General features: G+C 40.9%; 1 protein-coding gene across 9 annotated transcripts in view; it reads left to right on the plus strand.

Moving 5' to 3' along the window:
• The window catches only part of LOC148394869 (pleckstrin homology-like domain family B member 1), a 130,700-nt gene that overhangs the window by 100,962 nt on the left and 10,629 nt on the right, over positions 1–19,109 (plus strand). For 7 of the 9 annotated variants that reach the window (XM_088381540.1, XM_088381543.1, XM_088381542.1 and 4 more), the window contains 7 exons: positions 5,674–5,991; positions 6,341–6,478; positions 8,863–9,000; positions 9,790–9,918; positions 11,857–12,012; positions 14,940–15,050; positions 15,162–15,251. In XM_088381540.1, the coding sequence (XP_088237666.1) occupies positions 5,674–5,991; positions 6,341–6,478; positions 8,863–9,000; positions 9,790–9,918; positions 11,857–12,012; positions 14,940–15,050; positions 15,162–15,251 (1,080 nt within the window). Of the gene's footprint in view, positions 1–5,673; positions 5,992–6,340; positions 6,479–8,862; positions 9,001–9,789; positions 9,919–11,856; positions 12,013–14,939; positions 15,051–15,161; positions 15,252–16,277; positions 16,385–16,675; positions 16,731–17,589; positions 17,725–19,109 lie in introns of all 9 variants that reach the window. The other 2 variants (XM_088381547.1, XM_088381544.1) reach the window with 2 other exon arrangements.

Genomic DNA, 19,109 nt, shown 5'->3' on the forward strand with positions numbered 1-19,109 from the left:
TTTCACACGCAATTTCTACAGAAATGAATAATTCTAGTTATTATTGTTAATCATCTGTGGCCCTCGTAAGGACAAGCCACACCAGTAATGGATGGATGGATGGATTGTTAATCCTAACCCCAAATGCCGATCATAAATTGCCATTTAAATCAATTGTCGCAAGGGTCATGTCAATGTATTTGTTATTTAAAGCCCTACTGTATTACTATTTTGCCGACTATCCAGAATTCCAACTTTCTTATGGCCCCTCACCCATTCAAGCTGAAATATGCATCCTATAAGTCAGTCGCAGTTGATGTGTAATTAAATTCTGTTGTTTTGATAAAGGTCAATTAAGTTTAGCAATTCAGCCTTCTGTTGCCCGAATCCAAATTTTCACTGGTCCAATTATAAAATTTCATTATTTCAGTTAGATTAATTATGTCTTCGAAATGCTAAGTTACATATAAAAATTTATGATTCAAAAGATTTAATTTCTATTGATCAATGTCCACCTTGCAAAGTTTCTGATCACGCGGTTGTGTAATTTGTCAGTGCATCTTCACTGTCCCTATCTATGTATTTTATTTTTTTTTATCCCCGTTTCAGTGTCAATAAGCAGCCTTATTATTCCCACTTTTATCAAAACTCCTCAGTTATGTCTGCCCCAGCACCCAAACACACTTCCATCCCTTTTGTCCCACACTCCACCAACTTTGTAATGCTTCAGCAGTCTTTAGCAATGTGTCCAGTTTGACTTCATGTGACTCGTGCAAGTCTTTAGCAGCCTCTCCTCTTAGATTCTCATGATGATGATTCAGGGCTGGACCGTCCGCCATTCTCAAATGCGTCCATCTTGTCTTTGTTCTTTCAGTCCATTTTCTTTTTGATCTGCAACTGTGTGTATTCCACCAACTATATGGTTCTTGTCCTGTGAAGAGCTGTGCTTGCCCCCTTCAAGCATGATAATAGTTCCTGTTGTTCTCCCAAAGGTCAAAGGTGTCTCATGACCAGGGACAGTCCTCTGTTGATTTTGAGGCAGCCAGTAGAGTACAAGGACTCAGTTCAGGACTTGTGCCATGCGCGAGGGCAGAACACACTGGGACACAAATTTCACAAAACTATCTTCGTGTTATCAGTCTTCATGTGTAGTATTTGTTCCTTACACCCCAAATCTTCCCATTAACATATTGTATCCTATCAGTTGCGCACACACATCATCTTACTATCAAGCCGCCCTTATCAAAAGCTTTTTTTTTTTTTTTTTTCGAGTAATCCATCCACCCTACCCATTAACACGGCTAAAATCCTCGTTCCAGTGTTTATCATCAAATAAAGTTCCGAAATCCTTTGTAATAAACTGTAATGTAATTTAACAATCTACCAACATGGTTGTATATGCGGTGAATGTTATTGTTCAATCTATAGGTCATACAGCGCCTGTGTTCCAACTATGACACTCCTCCTTGGTTTACCATCTCATAAGTTATTGTTGTCAGCAGCGCTAAATGATAGTGCTTGAAAGTGAATGTCTTATCGCCCAATTTAAAACACATGCCGCATTTGAGCGAGTATTTATTCATTTATTTGCCATCCTCATGTTAGCTGGCATGTGTCAGAATTAAAATGTAATTTTGCTTTTAATTTTAAGTCTTTCAAAATTGCTTTATCCTTACTGCACCGAGATAAACTGTCAAATATATCTTTAAAAACAAACAAAAACAATCTATGCTCCTGCACAGACTCTTAAAAGTGGCACCCAAATGCCAGATTACAAATCAAACCTCCTCCTTCACTCTCACATTTTTGATAAAACAGTCTACTTATCTAGACACTGTCATCACATACGAAATAATGGCCTGCAAATTAAATATAATGTCGTTGCTCTGGTCCCTCAAAACATGTAACTAGGATTTGGACAATTATTAACCCCCATCAATTGATCAATTTTCTCCTCACTAAATTCCTAGCCTGTTAATCTATCTGCATAAAGAAGACATTTACAATGCAGGGGATAAGAGAATAACAAGGAACACCTTAACAATAAACACAAGGAAAACCTAACAATAAACAAAATAAACCCAAACCACAATCAAAACCAAATAAACTCGGCCCATGACCTATGTAGACCAACACAGTACTCCAAATATTTCCCCATTAAAAATTTAAGCCTTTTTGTGTAGAGCACCATTGATTTCTAATCATTGACCTAATTTTATCCTTAATTTAATCCCAATCACGAATGCCCCCTACTTACTTTACTTGGTGTTCTTTTAATAAAAAGTGCCCCCTTGCAATGTCGTTTTTATTTGTTGTTTTTAACTCTAAGTGATTCAAATCTTTGACTTATCCTTACATGTGTCCTTGTATAGTCTTATGTCATAACCAATCAATAATTCCCCCTAAATTTAAAATCTGCAATCATAATTTAATTTTATCCAATTCTACAATGTATGTTCTCTCTTACTCTCACATTTTTATGAGGGCTGGGCACTCTCCTCGTTGGACGAGTTTCTGACCACAACCCTCAGATTATTCTATCATTTCTAATTTTTACATTTAACAATGCAAATCTGATTAACCATTGTCTACCACACCGTTTCCGTGCACCAATTTAACGCAATTCCATCCTTTATAACGAACTGATACACAAAGACAAACATACACATAAACAAACACACGGGCCCACAACATAGACATGACAATCTTCCCAGTTGATAACAAGGGTGGGGGGGGCAACTGAAGTGCGGAGAGCCTCGCCATCACCACGTCGCACAATGTAACCCCCCACCTCTGTCCAAAAGGTGCATTTGTGCCCACCTGACCGTTTGGCCCAAACTTTAGAGCTGCACCCTTTTGAAAACAAAAATGATTACAGTTTAACCCCACCACACAATGGGATATAACCTTCATGCTAATTAAATATACATTCTTTATCAAATTCTTGTTAAGCCATTTTTTCTGACTCCAACTCTCATGCAAAATCAAAATAAAATCAACAATTTTATACAAATCAACTTATTGTTCTTCATGAACCACAAATCATCACTTCCATCCCATGAACAGCACCACAACTAATCACTCACTTCTTCAGCTGCGCCGCTGTCCCATCTGACAGCCAAGCCTGCTTTCCACACAATATCATCATAGACACACTTCAACAATTATGTAGCGACCTGGTTAACCCAGTTACCCTTCGCCCTAGACAACAATATAAGTCTCTAAGGTCGCACTATTGAAGTCGCCAGGCATCCGTCCTGCTATATCAGCGATGCCTTCACCATTTTTTTTTTCTTTTTTTTTAATTATATTTTTTTTTCACGAGTCCCTGACTCGTATTGGTGGCCTGGCCGATCCAATCGACCCCGACCTTAGGCAACAGTATAAGTTCCTAAGTGTCTACTATTGAGGCCACTCAGGTGCCCATATGCTAGTCACTGGCATCCCACAAGTTCCAGCGGTGTGAGCGCCCTTTGCTGATCAGACAAAGTCCTCACCACCTTTCTCTTAATTCACCACGACTCGGACATCCCAGATGTCCCTCGCCTTAGACAGCCCTATAATGTTCTAAGGTCACACTATTGGAGTCGCTCGGCATCCGTACTGCTATATCAGCGACGCCTTCACCTGTTTTTGTATTTTTAATTTTTTCCACAAATCACTTTTACCAAATTCCACACAAACACACACTTCTATACAACCACCATTCCTGAACACAGAGCTGAAATTATTAATTTTTGTATTCCGCTTTCACTCCACAATATTGCTGAACTGGGAGAGAGAAAAAAAAAAGTTTCCCCCTTACCTTTTGTGCCGATCGGACTGCAATACTGTTGAGCAAGAGCGGAGAAGGAAGAATCCTTTGTGGAGCATGCACTTTCCCTTCTGAAGAAATCACGTCGGATGGTCACCATTTGTTGGATTTTGTCCACAATTTAGGGAGCGCGTTATCTGCGCCTCACGGCAAAAGCCTTTGCCAATCACCTGTTATTCAATTTACTCACTGCGTGCTCGTTTGATTTCTTCAGATTTAGGAAAATGCAAAGACACTGAAGCAGAAATTAGACTTAGACAGCTTGGTTGAGTTCAATCACAATTCTTGTTCAAAAAGCTCTGTTTTCAGGAAAGTGCAATACAGCGCTGGGCCCTTCAAGAGCGGAAAGTCTCCATTCAGAAAAGGGCAAAGTCTAAGGTTGTTAGATCAGTTTTATATTCAGTAGCACATTGTGGGCCGGGATTGATGGGCGATGAGTCTTCGGGGTGGGGCAAGTTCGAAGGAGAGTCTGCTTCCATGCGAGTGGTGCTGGTTATGGGCGATTCGGTGTGTTGGTGGGGGCTGTTGGTGTGTGTGTGTGGAGGGGGTTGTTGTCTTCCATCCCGTATCTCGGCCTTGGCGATCATCTTTGGCCGAGTTCTCGGGTGGCTCCTTCTGGCACCAGCTGGTTTTATCTCCACGTGACCTTCCTGTGAACATTCTCCTCCAATCTCGGACATACACTGTCGTACCGCATTCAACCGTATCTTTTTCTTTGTTAGGTCAAGATATTTCCCTCTGTGCAGAACGTTCAGTAGTAATCAAAAACTGGCGTCTAGCATTAGTCAAAACATAAGATACAATCAAGTACTGAACGGTCAAGACGACTGCGGCCATGTCCATGATTCAGAGAAAAAACATCAGGCATGCATTCCACAGTTCCTTAAGGGTCATTAAGGTATTTAGGCAATATATCAAAAGTCATTTGTTATTTCAAAGTCCTCAGAAATATATATATCAGATCATAAAGTTATAAAAACCTTTCTCATCACCACTTATCAAAAATGTCTAGTTATGTCTTCTTTATTGATTTGGTGTGTAGGTATAATTATATGCTTCAAATGTTTCTTTTATTTATTTAATATGTGAATATACTTGTCTGCTTATGTACTTTATTCAATGAGGTTTGAGCATATCTGTTTTTGTAGCGAGGCAGGACTTTTTGTATTTCGACCTCATTCCTTCAGTAGTTTTGTTCAATAAAATCCAGTTGCTTTTATTATGTTGGTGGTTAATGGTTTATTTTTTCTAAAGTACAGTGTTTCCCAACAAACTGACATTTTAAATGCAATTATCTTGAACACTACAGAGTGATATTGAACAGTTTAGGTGTTGAAAAATGATCATTTTGGTACCAAGTTCAAAATTGATTGCCATTTGGTGAGGCTTTTTTTTCAAATTTTGCAGACAATTTTGAAGGCACATAGCACAGTCTTCGATGTGCAAGCATATTCAAGGACACAAAATGACTTCATACTCTTTATAGGTGAATGGCATGAACCCAAAAACAGATTATCCGCCTGTAAAACGGTAACAAATAATTGTGATACCTGTACATTGGATATTGAGGAGAATCAAGAAAAGCATAGAAAAGCATAGTGTATGTGCACACATCATGTAACTTCCCTCACCATGCTTCATCTTTCACGTTTAGTCAAAACTGGACACATAAAGCAAAAAAACAACAAAAAACACAGGCAGAGTTCCCATAAGTCTTAACTACAACTCAGGTCTCCTGTGACATGTTGTCATCTTGCATAATGGCAATTTAACCTCCCAAGTTTTCCCTTTTGTTTAGGAGGTTCTACTTCAAATTGTGTAATCAGTTAATTAGTTTATACTGTATATAACCTTAATCTGATGTCCTTCTTTGACCACAGGAGAGACAGCGACTGGAGACAATCCTTAATCTTTGTGCTGAGTACAACAAAGGAGAGAGCACTAGACCCGATCCACTCAGCTTTGGGAAGACGAGTTTTCCAGGAGGATTTTCAGATGGCTCAGTGCATGGGGCATCCATCGAAAGCATCCTTGGAGGAACTTTGACCTCAACTTCTTTGCATCTGGCACAGAGACAGAGGGAGAGCGATGAGGAGAACCTAAAGGAGGAGTGTAGTAGTACAGAAAGCACTCATCAGGAGGTGAGGACATCACCGGCTCCATGCACAGCATCTGCGCTGCTCAATGGAGGCAAACAGGTCAGATGGAATGCTTCGTTCACGTATGCCCGGCATGCCGTAGCGCAACCCAGCATGTCCAAAAAGTATCACTGGCTTCATTGAATCCGGAAGCTCATGATTAGTATATTTTACTGACTCTCATCAAAAGGCTAATATGATTATTTATGTCACAACAGCAGTTTTACACCACATCGTAAAGCTACAAAATTACTGGCCGCATATGTAAAATCCAGGTTCTGTTCCCCAACTGTGTCTCTATTCATAAATATTTTTCAGTGTGTTTTATTATTTCCTTGATATTTTTTACTAGGCATATTATTCACGCTGTTTCCTAAGTATAATTTGACGTTGTCCGCTGTCCCTGCAGCATGAGGACATGGCGAGTTCTGATCGAATGGAGCTGGGTTATCTGGAGGAGGAAAGAGTACGTGTTCTGTCAAGGCTTGATGAACTCAAAACCCGACTGACGGAACTGGATCAACAATACCAAGAGTCCAAACAAGAGGTAAAGTCAAGTTAGCTCTAAAAATAAATTATGCTACTATTTAACTCGAAATCCAATGTGTAAATATACATTCTGTGTACAAAGACTCCCAGGCCAAAAGGACAATCCCCTGAGATGGAGAGTTACTGTCATTAATTCTTACTCCACAAAGACAATCTTAATTAGAATACTATCTTTACATTAGTGGGGGTGCATACAGCATAATGATGCAAAGAACAGTGTAGCATTTGGTTCCCCTTTAAAATGTTTTCCATTATTGATGTGACCAATAACACGACAACCTATTGAAAAATAGATTTTGTGTCTTCAACTAATTAAGTTAAAATAAACAATTGTAATAAAGTAGTTGTGCAAGGCAGCACACAATTATATAACTGGGATGTTACATTCTAACTCATGCTTACTGGGAGACAGCTCACATCTGCTGCCCTTTAAGGTGCCATTTATTAAACCTAAATAAATGTTAGCTCTTGTGGTAGGCTATTTTGTAGTTACATCTTACAGCACAAGCTACATTATCGTCTGCAAGAGAGCGTCCACAGCATCATCAACATGTTCGGGCATTCTTTGTGGTGGTCATTGTTAGGCCCCAAATTATTCATTCTCTATATCAATGATGTATACAAAGCATCACATGTACGTACTAATGGATCTTATTGCTACCGGATATTCATGCTTTTTTCTTCTAATAACTCCTAATGTTTGCCAGTTGTAAAAGTGATAGAAAATTACAGATCCAATTGGATGGAGTGGAGTACAATAATTAAATTCTTAGGGGGGACAAAAATGATCAAATTAACAATGACAATATTGTTAAGAATACAGTCCAGAGTATCAGATGCAAAGCACTATTAAAGCAAAAGAGGTTCTGAATCCTAAATTACTCCATATTCTCTACTATTTAGTAGTAGATATTTCATATACAATTTAAGTTATTGTGCTGGGGTGTGGGGCAATGATGACATCAGTTCAATACTTATCCTAATCATTATGAAAAAAAGGGTAATCAGGAACAGTATATTTACTGTGCGTTTTTTCTTTCTGTTGTTTGATTGTCCATGGTGTACTGTCATTGTTTATATGTATATATAAGGTGTGAAAGGAATCTACCGTATTGGCCTGAATATAAGACGACCTTGATTATAAGACGACCCCCTCTTTTTCAAGACTTAAGCTTGAAAAAAGGCTTTTTGAACACCAATTTCAATTTTTATACAGAAAATAATTACAGTACATCTGAAACAAATGATTATAACAATATAGCCGAGAGAAAAAGCACGTTATTTTGCCTCATTCAAATCATGCAAAAACTGTCTATCAAATCTTAATATCTGAACATTTAAATATGTTAACTAAAGCGCAATCACATTTGTAAATGAATGGCTTCTGGTTTTTGAAATTTAGATAAACCATTCTACTGTGATAAAACAACATTAACCATCAAAGTGAAGACTATAGTCTTGAAATAAATCTGAATAAGGAAAAACATTGCAATAAAATAATGCAAAGTGGTTTAAACTTGAGAGTAGCTGAGATCTGTCATGTCAAATTATTACTCCTCACAAACATCCTCTGCCTTGCTGTGCTCAGTGTCACTGTCCACGTACGCGCACACCCTCCTGTCGAACTCTTGAAAGCGGCCGATCTGAGGACCACGGAAAGCTTTTTTCTGATTGTGACCATTTTTGAGGCGATCTTTTTGAGCTCTCCATCTCCGTACATTACACTCTGTGACACCATATTTTACAGCTGCTTTGCAATTGTTTGAAGTCTCTGCCTCATTTATCACCATCATCTTAAAGTTTGCATCATAACTTCTCTTCAGCTGCCGGTTAACCTGGCCAATCTTCGACCCACTTTTCTCCAGATTGTCGCTACGTTTCTCCATTTTCTGTTATCTGTTCTCTTATTTTCTTCTCTTTTCTTTCTTACCGCTATATTTTATTTTTCTTCTTCGTGGTACCGCTATTTTTATTTTCATTCTTCATGACAGGGGTTCGCTTTGGCCTGGGGAGTTAAGTTCAGCATTCGCTTTAAAGATATCTGGCGCCATCTAGCGTTGTGAATGGGTATAATGTCTAGACCCCGAATGTAAGACGACCCCCACTTTTTCAGTCTTATTTCAATGCAAAAAAACGCCGTCTTATATTCGGGCCAATACGGTATCTGTTGTTGGTACTACTATAAGCTGAATAGATATGGCCAGGTATGTCAGTATGATACAATGTAGTGTGGTTTTTGAGTGTATATATATATGTAATAAACTTTTCCAGTCTTATTTCGATGCAAAAAACATAGTTTTATATTCGGGCCAATACGGTAATTTGCATATTCTGTGAAAAATATAAAATTTTGTTACATGATGTGACTTTGCACTCCTCTAGGCTGATATGGAACGTGCCTTGCTGCAGGGAGAGAGACAGGCAGAACTCGACCAGATCGAGGTGGAGATGGACATCATCAGTCAGCTGCAGCGCAAGCTAGATGAGTTGGAAATTGCCATTCAGCGAGAGAAAGACAAGGTACAGATCATTTCGTGGAGATTATTTATCTGCTGGTAGGAAAGAGTAAACACACACACACAGTTTAACTTTGCTTTTCTAATGTCAAATAAGACGACAGTTAGTTCATCACTGTGGATGTCAATGTATAAGATGTGGCAAGCAATTCTGAGTCTGAGCCATAATTGTAAGATTTTGAAGGCATTCAAGGGATTGTGAACATTTGCTTGCATGACCTTGAGACCGATCACTTCCCTGATTTTAACTCTGCTGCTTCATCCGTTAACATCTTCTAATTTCCCCCCGCTTCTTCAAATTCACTTGCTGCTTGTCTGATCCATGTTTCTTTTTTTTTTCTTTTACATTTCTTAATGACTTACATGACAGACCTTGTCAGTCTACCCTTTGCTCTGTTACACAACTTTGTCGCAAATGGGGATCAGGAGGGTATTGTAGAAGCTTAAAGAAAAACATTTTCTTCTGACCACGAGCTAGTTTTAACAGATGGAAGATCAAAAAGACATTTGGAAAACCCATGTTTTTATAATTGTCAATTTCATGTTTACGTATTTATGTCATATTTTGCAAGAATTGTAATACATCAAACTCACTTTCTGGATGAAAGTGATCCATCAAGAACAATTGGTCTACTGTTAACGTATTGAGTTCTTTATTTGCATGGCGTGAAATTTGAGCAGTGTGTCTCTCTCTCTCTCTCCCCCCCTCTTCCCGTTTTTCTCTTTCTATTCCTCCATCAACCCCCTCTTCAACCGTCCATGCTCTGTGTGGTTGTGTGCACTGTCTTTCTAGGAGAGGGCTAATGTGGAGGCCGAGCGCCGGGCCCTACAGAGACTCCAGGAGGGCCATGCTGAGCTGAAGAACCAGCTGCATAACTGTCCCGAGTCACTGCGCGAACAGTTGCAGGAACGGTTCAAAAGGGTGGGTCGTCAGTAGTAGAGCAGAAGTACTCCAGCAAAAGAGTTCAGTCAACAGCCCCCCAAGGGAACTCCATCCAAGACACAGTTTTTGAAAGTTCCTCAAGGCTTTGCCTCCCATTTAAAGCTGAATTTTGTTACACCAATACTAATCACCATACCTCAACCCTGCACAATATAATGTGGTGATTTAAAAGACAATACTAAACCCATTTTTACCAATTGAATCGTAGTCCCATTGAATCAAACTGAATTGAATCATTCTGCTATGAAATTCAATGGTCTTTCAGTCCTATTGCACATCATGTGTTGAGATTCTATGGTTCAGATTGTCTCTTAGTAGAGAGATGTACACCCCTTTTTGCGACATAAAAAATGCTTAGTTACCAAAAAAGCCTGTAAATATTTAAAAGAAAAATCACTGGTATAGTTTTCTTTAAAATTGTTCAATTTATAAATAACTTTTGAGTACTTCAATTTATACTTTTTTGTGTGTGTGCTTTTTCTGCATAATGTATACATTCAACTATTTAATTTAATTATATTGTAAAATAGATCTTTACACGCTTGGCTCATCGCATTGCAGTAAACTCTGGTGTTGAAAATAGACAATCCCTAATTCTGGAACACGTTTTGCTGTCAGAGTTTATGATCGCAGACTTGGAGCAAATTGTCTCAAAGAGATCAGTAAAATGAAGCCCCCCCCTCCAAAAAAAAAAAAATGACACAGCAGAGACACAAAATAAAAAATGAATGTTTGTTGTCAGAACCAAATACTGTACTACCTTAACATGGTTGTCAAACATGTTTTTGTTTGTAATGGAATGCTTTGAGGTCAGTCTTGGTGAGTTCGGCTTCCAAGCAGTCTCCAATACAGCATGTTATAAAACATTTTCTAAGAAGAGATGCATCAAAAGAAATCTGAAGACAAATGAATACGAAAGCCAAAAATCTAAGAGAATAATTTGGCTTTGTAGTCTGACTGGTGAACTTTGAGGATAGTTGACAAAGTAACCCACCCCAACTTTGACATATTCTTTTAAAAATGTCATGTTCTTCTTTGTAAACATCAAAGCAACTGCCGCGGACCTTGAAGTTCACTCGTGCTGAACAAATGTGTGTCTATAAAGAAGTCAGGGTGGCACGTTTATAACTGTTTTGTGTAGCACATCATGCCTGTGAGATGGCATGACACCGACTTCAACTGATTTCCTTGCAGCATTACAACATGCACTGTACCATAGTGATGCAGTCTGGCAGACACAGTGCATACAATAACAACATAAGAAGTCCTTGTAGTGGCCTTCACAGATATGTCAATCACACAGTGAACATTTTTCCCATTTAATGCCACATCAACATGTTTCTGCAACTCCCAATATTGACAAAGAATCAAACGAGCAGTTCCTGGTAATGTCAGCTCTTGCCGAGGTATGCTGGCAAAGTGTGGCTCGTGTGAATGGTTGCGCTGCACTGCGTGTGTGGTTCTCATCTGGATTACTTCCGCAATTTGTCATGGCTGGCTTACTTATGTTAACCGCACACTAATCAATTAACATGGACCAAAACTAAAGATGTTTATTTTATTGATTCAAAGGGAAGGTCAACCCCAAAATCGTCCTCATAATAATATGTTCTATGCAGCCCAACCAGAAGAAACAGTTTTCTCAATAATGTTTTGTTTGTGGACTATACGTAAATGAAACAGGCAAAATCCACCTGTTTGTATCCATCACAGTGAGTGGCCATTTTGCCATTTGCTGTGAACTTAAAATTATTTCACAAATGTTAGTTTAATTACATCTCTTGAAAACATGCTGTCCAAATGTTGAAGTCAAAAGTATTTTGTTTTGCTCTTGGAAGCAAACTTGTGTAAAAATTACTTTAAACTGGCTTAGTGGTGATTATTCAACCCAACATGTCACATGTTGCCATTCGTTAGGATGGAGAAGCTCTGGAAGCAGGAACCAAGAAGTTTGAAGATCTGGAGTTTCAACAACTTGAGAGAGAAAGCAGCTTGGAGGAGGAAAGGGAGACAATGAGCCAGCAGTTGCTACAGGAGAGAGCAGAGTACCACAGCACTGTTGCCAAGAGGAAGGTATGGAAGCCTAAAACACATTCTCTCATCTCAGGAGGCCATAATTTATTGAAATAGTTAGCATTTTTGTGTAATTACCGTATTTGCCGGTGTATTGGTCGACCTTTTTCGATCCAAAATCGACCGAAAAAAATCGACCTCGACTTATACACCGAGTCATAAAATTTAACTTCGTATTCATCGCTTCAAATGTGATGGTAACCAAGGCCGTTTCTCATGCATCTCATTGTGCGTTGCACTTAGAAAATTTGAACCGGGCGGCGTGCGCGAGTGCGCGGCCCGCTGGAAGTCGAATGAGGCGCCGCCACCACCTCCGCGGTGCTTATAAACAGCCGATCCGCTCGGCGGGGGCTATTTTCGGCCACTTGGCTCGTGCGCACGGCCTCCCGGATGTGCCGGGCGGGTGCGCGAGCTCGCCGGCCGCTGGAAGTCGAATGAGACGCCGCGACCACCTCCGCGGTGCTTATAAACAGCCGATCCGCTCGGCGGGGGCTATTTTCGGCCACTTGGCTCGTGCGCACGGCCTCCCGGATGTGCCGGGCGGGCGCGCGAGCTCGCCGGCCACTGGAAGTCGAATGAGGCGCCGCCACCACCTCCGCGGTGCTTATAAACAGCCGATCCGCTCGGCGGGGGCTATTTTCGGCCACTTGGCTCGTGCGCACGGCCTCCCGGATGTGCCGGGCGGGTGCGCGAGCTCGCCGGCCGCTGGAAGTCGAATGAGGCGCCGCCACCACCTCCGCGGTGCTTATAAACAGCCGATCCGCTCGGCGGGGGCTATTTTCGGCCACTTGGCTCGTGCGCACGGCCTCCCGGATGTGCCGGGCGGGTGCGCGAGCTCGCCGGCCGCTGGAAGTCGAATGAGACGCCGCGACCACCTCCGCGGTGCTTATAAACAGCCGATCCGCTCGGCGGGGGCTATTTTCGGCCACTTGGCTCGTGCGCACGGCCTCCCGGATGTGCCGGGCGGGTGCGCGAGCTCGCCGGCCGCTGGAAGTCCAATGAGGCGCCGCGATCTCCTCCGCGGTGCTTATAAAGTGCCGATCCGCTCGGCTTGGAGCTATTTCCGGCCTCCCGTTGGTGCCGGGTGGCGTGCGCGAGCTCGCCGGCCGCGATCTCCTCCGCGGTGCTTATAAACAGCCGCATGCGCACGGCCTCCCGGAATTTGAACACATTTCGTCAATAAATTTCGCATATTGAATTTTGAAGTTTAATATAATGCAACAATTGAGCTCGACTTATACAAAGGATATATCATAAAATCGTAAATTTCCGTCGAATTTTAGGGGGTCGACTTATACACCGAGTCGACCTGTACACCGGCAAATACGGTAGTCACAAATAGTATATCTGGTTGGAAAAATTTACTTACTTTTTCACTAAGTAGCGCAAATATTTAAGTTCTTTCCTCTAGCTTAAGATAGCTGGTCATGTCAAAATCATTGATGAAGAATACCGTATTTTCCGAACAATAAGCCGCACCTGATTATGAGCTGCACTGGGTAAAATTAGGATGAATCTTGTCTTTTTCATATATGAACCGCACCAGACTATTAGCCGCAGGACTTTTATCACCATTTGTAAGAGAATATACACACAGAATTGTCAGGAAAGAGATGGTTCTTTGGGGACGCATACCTTTTATTAACATAATGTTTAGTGACAGAGATGAAGGAGCTCTGCAAACATACAAACATGTATAAATCTCAGCGACGACTATAATCTACTTAATGTGCAGGGAGCACTAGCAACACACAAGTAATAATAAATAAAATGTGACCACTTACAGGGGTAAAGTTGGCAATGCGATACAAGCTACAGGTAAAGCTCCAGAGAAGACATTACCCGGAAAAAAAAATCCTGAAAAGGGTGATGCAACAAGATGTCATCAACAATAGCCCAGGCCCCTCTAGTGGCTGAAAGAAATCTCTACAGTACACGCAGCAGCTCCATTTTTTTCGTTAGGAGCCAAATGGACTGCATTTAACTTAAAAGCGGCATCATTTGCATTTCTCTTGTCCCCCATAATGAGGGTTTGTGTATAAAAAGTATTTTCTCTAGTAATATCCATTTTGATCTCCTTCTGTCTCTTTGTGTCAATTGTGCTGCACTTTTTTTTTTTTTTATGCCTGACGGACGAACATGCGATCAACATGCCACTCTTCACCCCAGTGTGTCTGGTCACATATTCCTCCGACTAGCAAAGCGGTGCCGCACAACTGCCGTCCACAACCTTTTTACTAATGAGTGTACAAGAGTATTAGACGTCACAAAAACCACGAAAAAATCACAGATACGTCGCACTGGACTTCAAGCCGCAGGGCTCAAAACTTGTGCAAAAAGTAGCAGCTTATAGTCCGGAAAATACTCTAGGTTACCAGTTGGCTTTTAAGTTTAGACGATACGCACACGCGTGCCACACATCAAACTTAGTAAGTACCAAATTGTCCATAACACCATGATTATTACCATTATTTACTGGAATGTTTTAAACCAGTGGTTCCCAAATGTTTTTTTCAGCGATCCTTTTTTTTTTTTTTTTCTTTTTTGCTTTTAACCACTTATTGTTGTGTTCGGATAGTGGATCAATCACTGAAAAGTGGATTATCAAAAATTACATGTTAAGAGCACCTATTTTGCACTTATGCACATATTAAGTCCTCATTTGAATCAATTTTAAATTGTCATTCATTTGGTTAGGAAGTGTTTAGTCCTATGTGGCAGCCCCCAGTGACACTGATGAAAAATTGTGGCCTCTTCTACCATCTACGTTTCCCATCCATGCTTTCGACCATTCATATGTGTTACTAATTCTCACCATGTGTGGTTTTTTTTTTTTTTTTTTTTTTTTTTTTTTAATTCCCAGCAGAGTTCCATAGAATTGCATTAGACATGCCAAACCCTCACTTGTCTTATTTTGTTTTATTCAGGAGAAAGTGTCTGCTTTGGAAAATCAGGCCAACCAGTTGGGCCTCCAGGCATCTCAGGAATGTGAGCGTCTCGCCAAAGACAAGACCATCACACTGCAAATGCTCCAAAAGGTTCATGATTCAAATGCTGGCTAGTTGCAGTAATGTTAATGCAAGGATGCTACAGATCTGGCAAGAATACAGATTTGAATGCAGTTTATAAGACTTGTCTTTGTAATACAGGAGAAGGACAGGCATACTGCTTTGGAGCAGAGGTATCACAGTTTAACTGGAGGAAAGAGCTTCCCAAAGTCCCCTACAACCATGAGAGAAGTAAGATATAATACTGTTGTTACCCAAGGAAAAGATACACTTCACATCCATAAACACAAGACAGCTTTGCTTTGGTGACTAATGATTGACTCTTGCATTTCTGTGATTTGTTACTGTGATCTTATAGTTGCCTGTTGATTTTTTATTTTATTTAAAAAATTCACTTTTACCTTTAATTGTCTTAAAAAAAGAGTTGCACATACACCCCTCACTTCATCTAACAGAGGTTCGGTGCTTCGGCTCAGGTCCTCACTCTGCATCATTAATGTCCTGTTCACCGTATTACTCCCTTTGTGAACATAAACAATGACAACAACAACTTCCGTGCATGACCAATAAAAAATTCTCTTACTGCCTCTAGCTATAATAATGGCACACATTTCTGTGGTTTAGATAAGCTTTAGTAGTGCCTCAGTGTGTATCTTAATACCATTAATTTTGAAGCTTTTTGTCTTTCCCCATGATATCGTGTAGTATACTCATGGGAGGGTCTTACTGCTGCGTAAAACCTTTTCCAACTTCTACCAACGATTCACGAGAGTCGGTCAAAGTAAATTTGTGGTGGGTAACTAATCCATGTGTAAGTAAATACTTTTTGTCAATGTTTTAGTGTCATAAATTCCAACAGTCTAGAAAAAAAATCATGTGATGGAAACATCTGCTAAAGTATTAATGATATCTGCTATAACTGCGACATTTTTTCGCCCCACTTAACACTCTTTCGGCACTCTGACCTGACATAAAACCAGATCATAACATCTGCCTCTTCTTTGCTGTGCCGATCACAGTGGGGCCGGGTTTTGGTCTCAGACCACATCCTCATTTTCATTACCCCAGAGTTCAATCTTTATACTTTCTTTTTTTTTTTTTTCTCTTTTCATAGAAAGTACTCATTTCTGTTAAATCCAAATATGGTTGATGCATTCCCACCCTGCTGGGCTTGCCTCGCTAGTTTGTCTGTTGATATTTCTACTCTTTCCCTGCCTTTCCTGTTGTGTCCATACGTGTACGTATATGCCTTCAAAGGAGTATATGACAGTGAGCCAGTTGAATCAGATGTATGGGATGCCCAAGCTGAAGTCCTATCCCACCTCTCCACTTTGCCATCCACTACAGTCTGAAGGTGTAGACCAGTGGTTCTTAACCTTTTTGGAGGTACCGAACCCCATCAGGTTCATATGTGCATGGGTTGGGGGGTGGTGGGGGAGGGAAGTACCTATGTGTTTGGCCATCCACTGACGGAGGTGGTTGCTACCGGTGTGTTCGGGGGGGGGGGGTGCTACCGGTGGTGTGTTCGGCCATCCACGGGGGGGGTGCTACCGGTGTGTTCGGCCATCCGCGGGCGAGGGCGGGGCAATGAGATACCAGCTCTGCCGAACCCCTGAAGCCGACTCACCGAACCCCTGGGGTTAACCCAGGTTAAGAGCCTCCTCCTGCCCCCTCTCTTCTCCTGGCTCTTCCTTGTCTGTCTCTCTGGAGGTGTGTGCTGTCCTTCTGCTTTTACTCCTTACATAACCTCTAAACCCGCAATTCTCTCTCCATCTTCTGTCAGTAGTTTTAACCCATCTTACATCAATGTTTTGTTTCTCACTGTAAAAAAGTAAATCTAAAACTGTTACTTAAAGATGAGGCACTTTTAGCGAATAATATAAATGTTATGGAATATTACCAGACTGTTTTCCAAGGCCTATTGAGACACTTTGCAGTATGATGTAGTAGAGTTGCACTTAAGTGTGTTGCCTCAAAACGGAAGCCACATATCGTTTTCACGGAGTGGCAAAAAATAGCTTTTTGTCATAGAAATGATTAACGTCACAGTCAATGTTGTTAATAGTCTAATGTCCAAGAAATCAGTTATCCTGTCGATCGGTTTGTCTGGTTACTGCTACAGGTGCACGTTAGGGCCTGGTTATAAAAAGCAAATGATACAGTCCATTTTACTTTAAGAAAACAAGTAATTGTGTCTGCAGTAATTTCTACTACTTTATTCAAACTGCAGGGGAGCTACATTCAATGAAAGATGAAGTAAAACGGAACAGGATGAACATGTTAATGCTACTGTGAGAAACTGGGCCATTGCTGTAGACACGTAGAATTAGTATACAGGAATGTAAAACAGGGCTATAGCGGCTAGAGGGCATAAAGTGTACCGCAGTTGATAGGAACAAGATATTCAATATCAAATTTAAAAGTCTAGAAGAATGTTTCATCTTTGCTCCTTGCTATTTTAAATGCTTTCTAAACTCTCCATTGTTTTCCTCTTCATTTTGCCTGTCTTTTCCATGCCGCACCTGTCTGTCTCTCTGCTGCTGCTGCTCGATGGGCTCTGCACTACCAGTCTGAGGGCATCAGGCATCCACTGCTCAAACTAGATTTAGAACAGTGGTACCAGGAACTGTTGTCAGGTTCCAGCCAGCTCTGGTCTCCCTCTCTGCCAGCCAAGTCTATGTCTGGCCGCAGGCCCGCGCTGCAGGTAGAGGGTCTTCTTTGTCTTTTCCATTTATCCTGTTTTTATGTTTGTTTTTTTGCACATGATGGTGCATTTGCAAGGTTAAACCTTGCTGCTTTTTCTAGCAATTTCATTTCTGTATACAACCGATAGGGCTCTATTTTTGTTGAACGGCGTAAATTCGGTTTGATGGGTGGCACAATTCTGAGCCAGAGGTGGGTAGACAGGTGTTAGTTATTTTGCAGCCTGGTGGATCTGCGGGTGTGCAAGCTGCGCTTCTGTGGGAGTGTTTATAGCCGACTTAAGTCGCTGCCAATCAATGTGGCTCCTGTCATTCCCTTTAAACCTGATACAACTGACACTCTCGACTGAGATATCTACTGTATGTATGGAAGAGGACAACACATAATTGCTGCAAACTGTGTGTAAGGGAGCTTTGTTTCTGTTCTAGCCATGTTGTGGGAACCGACAATGTGAGCAGCTATACAGAATGAGCTGGTGACAACCAGTGGTGACTTAAAACTCAGGGTCTGCCTCGATCAAATTCATCAAAATCACATTAGACCAGTGGTAGGGGTGTACATTTCTCTAATAAAAAATGATTTGATACGTATCTCAAGTTGAGTCAAGGTTGGTGGAACGATTCAATCTGGTTTGATTGCGTTGCATTACAATTCTGTTTGATATGGTATTGCTCAGTTCAAGAAGGTGCGATGCAATGAGTTTTTCGTTTTACATATGAATTGCTGTAAATGTGGCATTTCCTTCAAAGATATACAGTGTCTCTCACAATAAAAAAAAACTATTTGATAAATACTGTATCGCAGTCTAATAAATTCCCATGGAACAAATCAAATAAGCTCGAATTGATGTAATTTCGTTCAAAACAAAATCGATTTTCTGATTCAAATCGTTTTTTGTTGTCTTCTAACCTATGGTCAGTATGTAGTCATAGTCTGAGCAGGTGTGAATTTAGATCGACTTTCTGCGGCAAATTGGCTCTCCGTCAGGCGAATCTCCAAGGACACTCCCTCTTTGGACTAGAACGCCAAACTTGTCGCAGGGCAATCTGGCAAATTGACAAAGAGGTGCAACAAGTCTTGCGCTTCTATCAAAATCAGAATCTGCCAACATTCGCACAGATGCACTGTCTACAAAAATATAGCCCTGAATGTCAAGCGCTAAATAATGCTGCATTCCACTCACCCATACTGTCTTTAAAGCAAGCTAAAGCTATAAAATTCCCTCTCATGCGATAGTAAAAAGCTTTTGCTATCTCATTGCTAACGCCAGCGCAAGTAAAATGGTAAATGGACTTACAATTATATGGTGCTGTTTTACACCACATGGTGCCCAAAGCGCTTTACAATACCTCACATTCACCCATTCACACACACATTGATATACTA

Source organism: Syngnathus floridae, chromosome 7 (genome assembly GCF_059516105.1).
Source record: "Syngnathus floridae isolate MCC-2025c chromosome 7, RoL_Sflo_1.0, whole genome shotgun sequence".
Lineage (NCBI taxonomy): Eukaryota > Metazoa > Chordata > Actinopteri > Syngnathiformes > Syngnathidae > Syngnathus > Syngnathus floridae.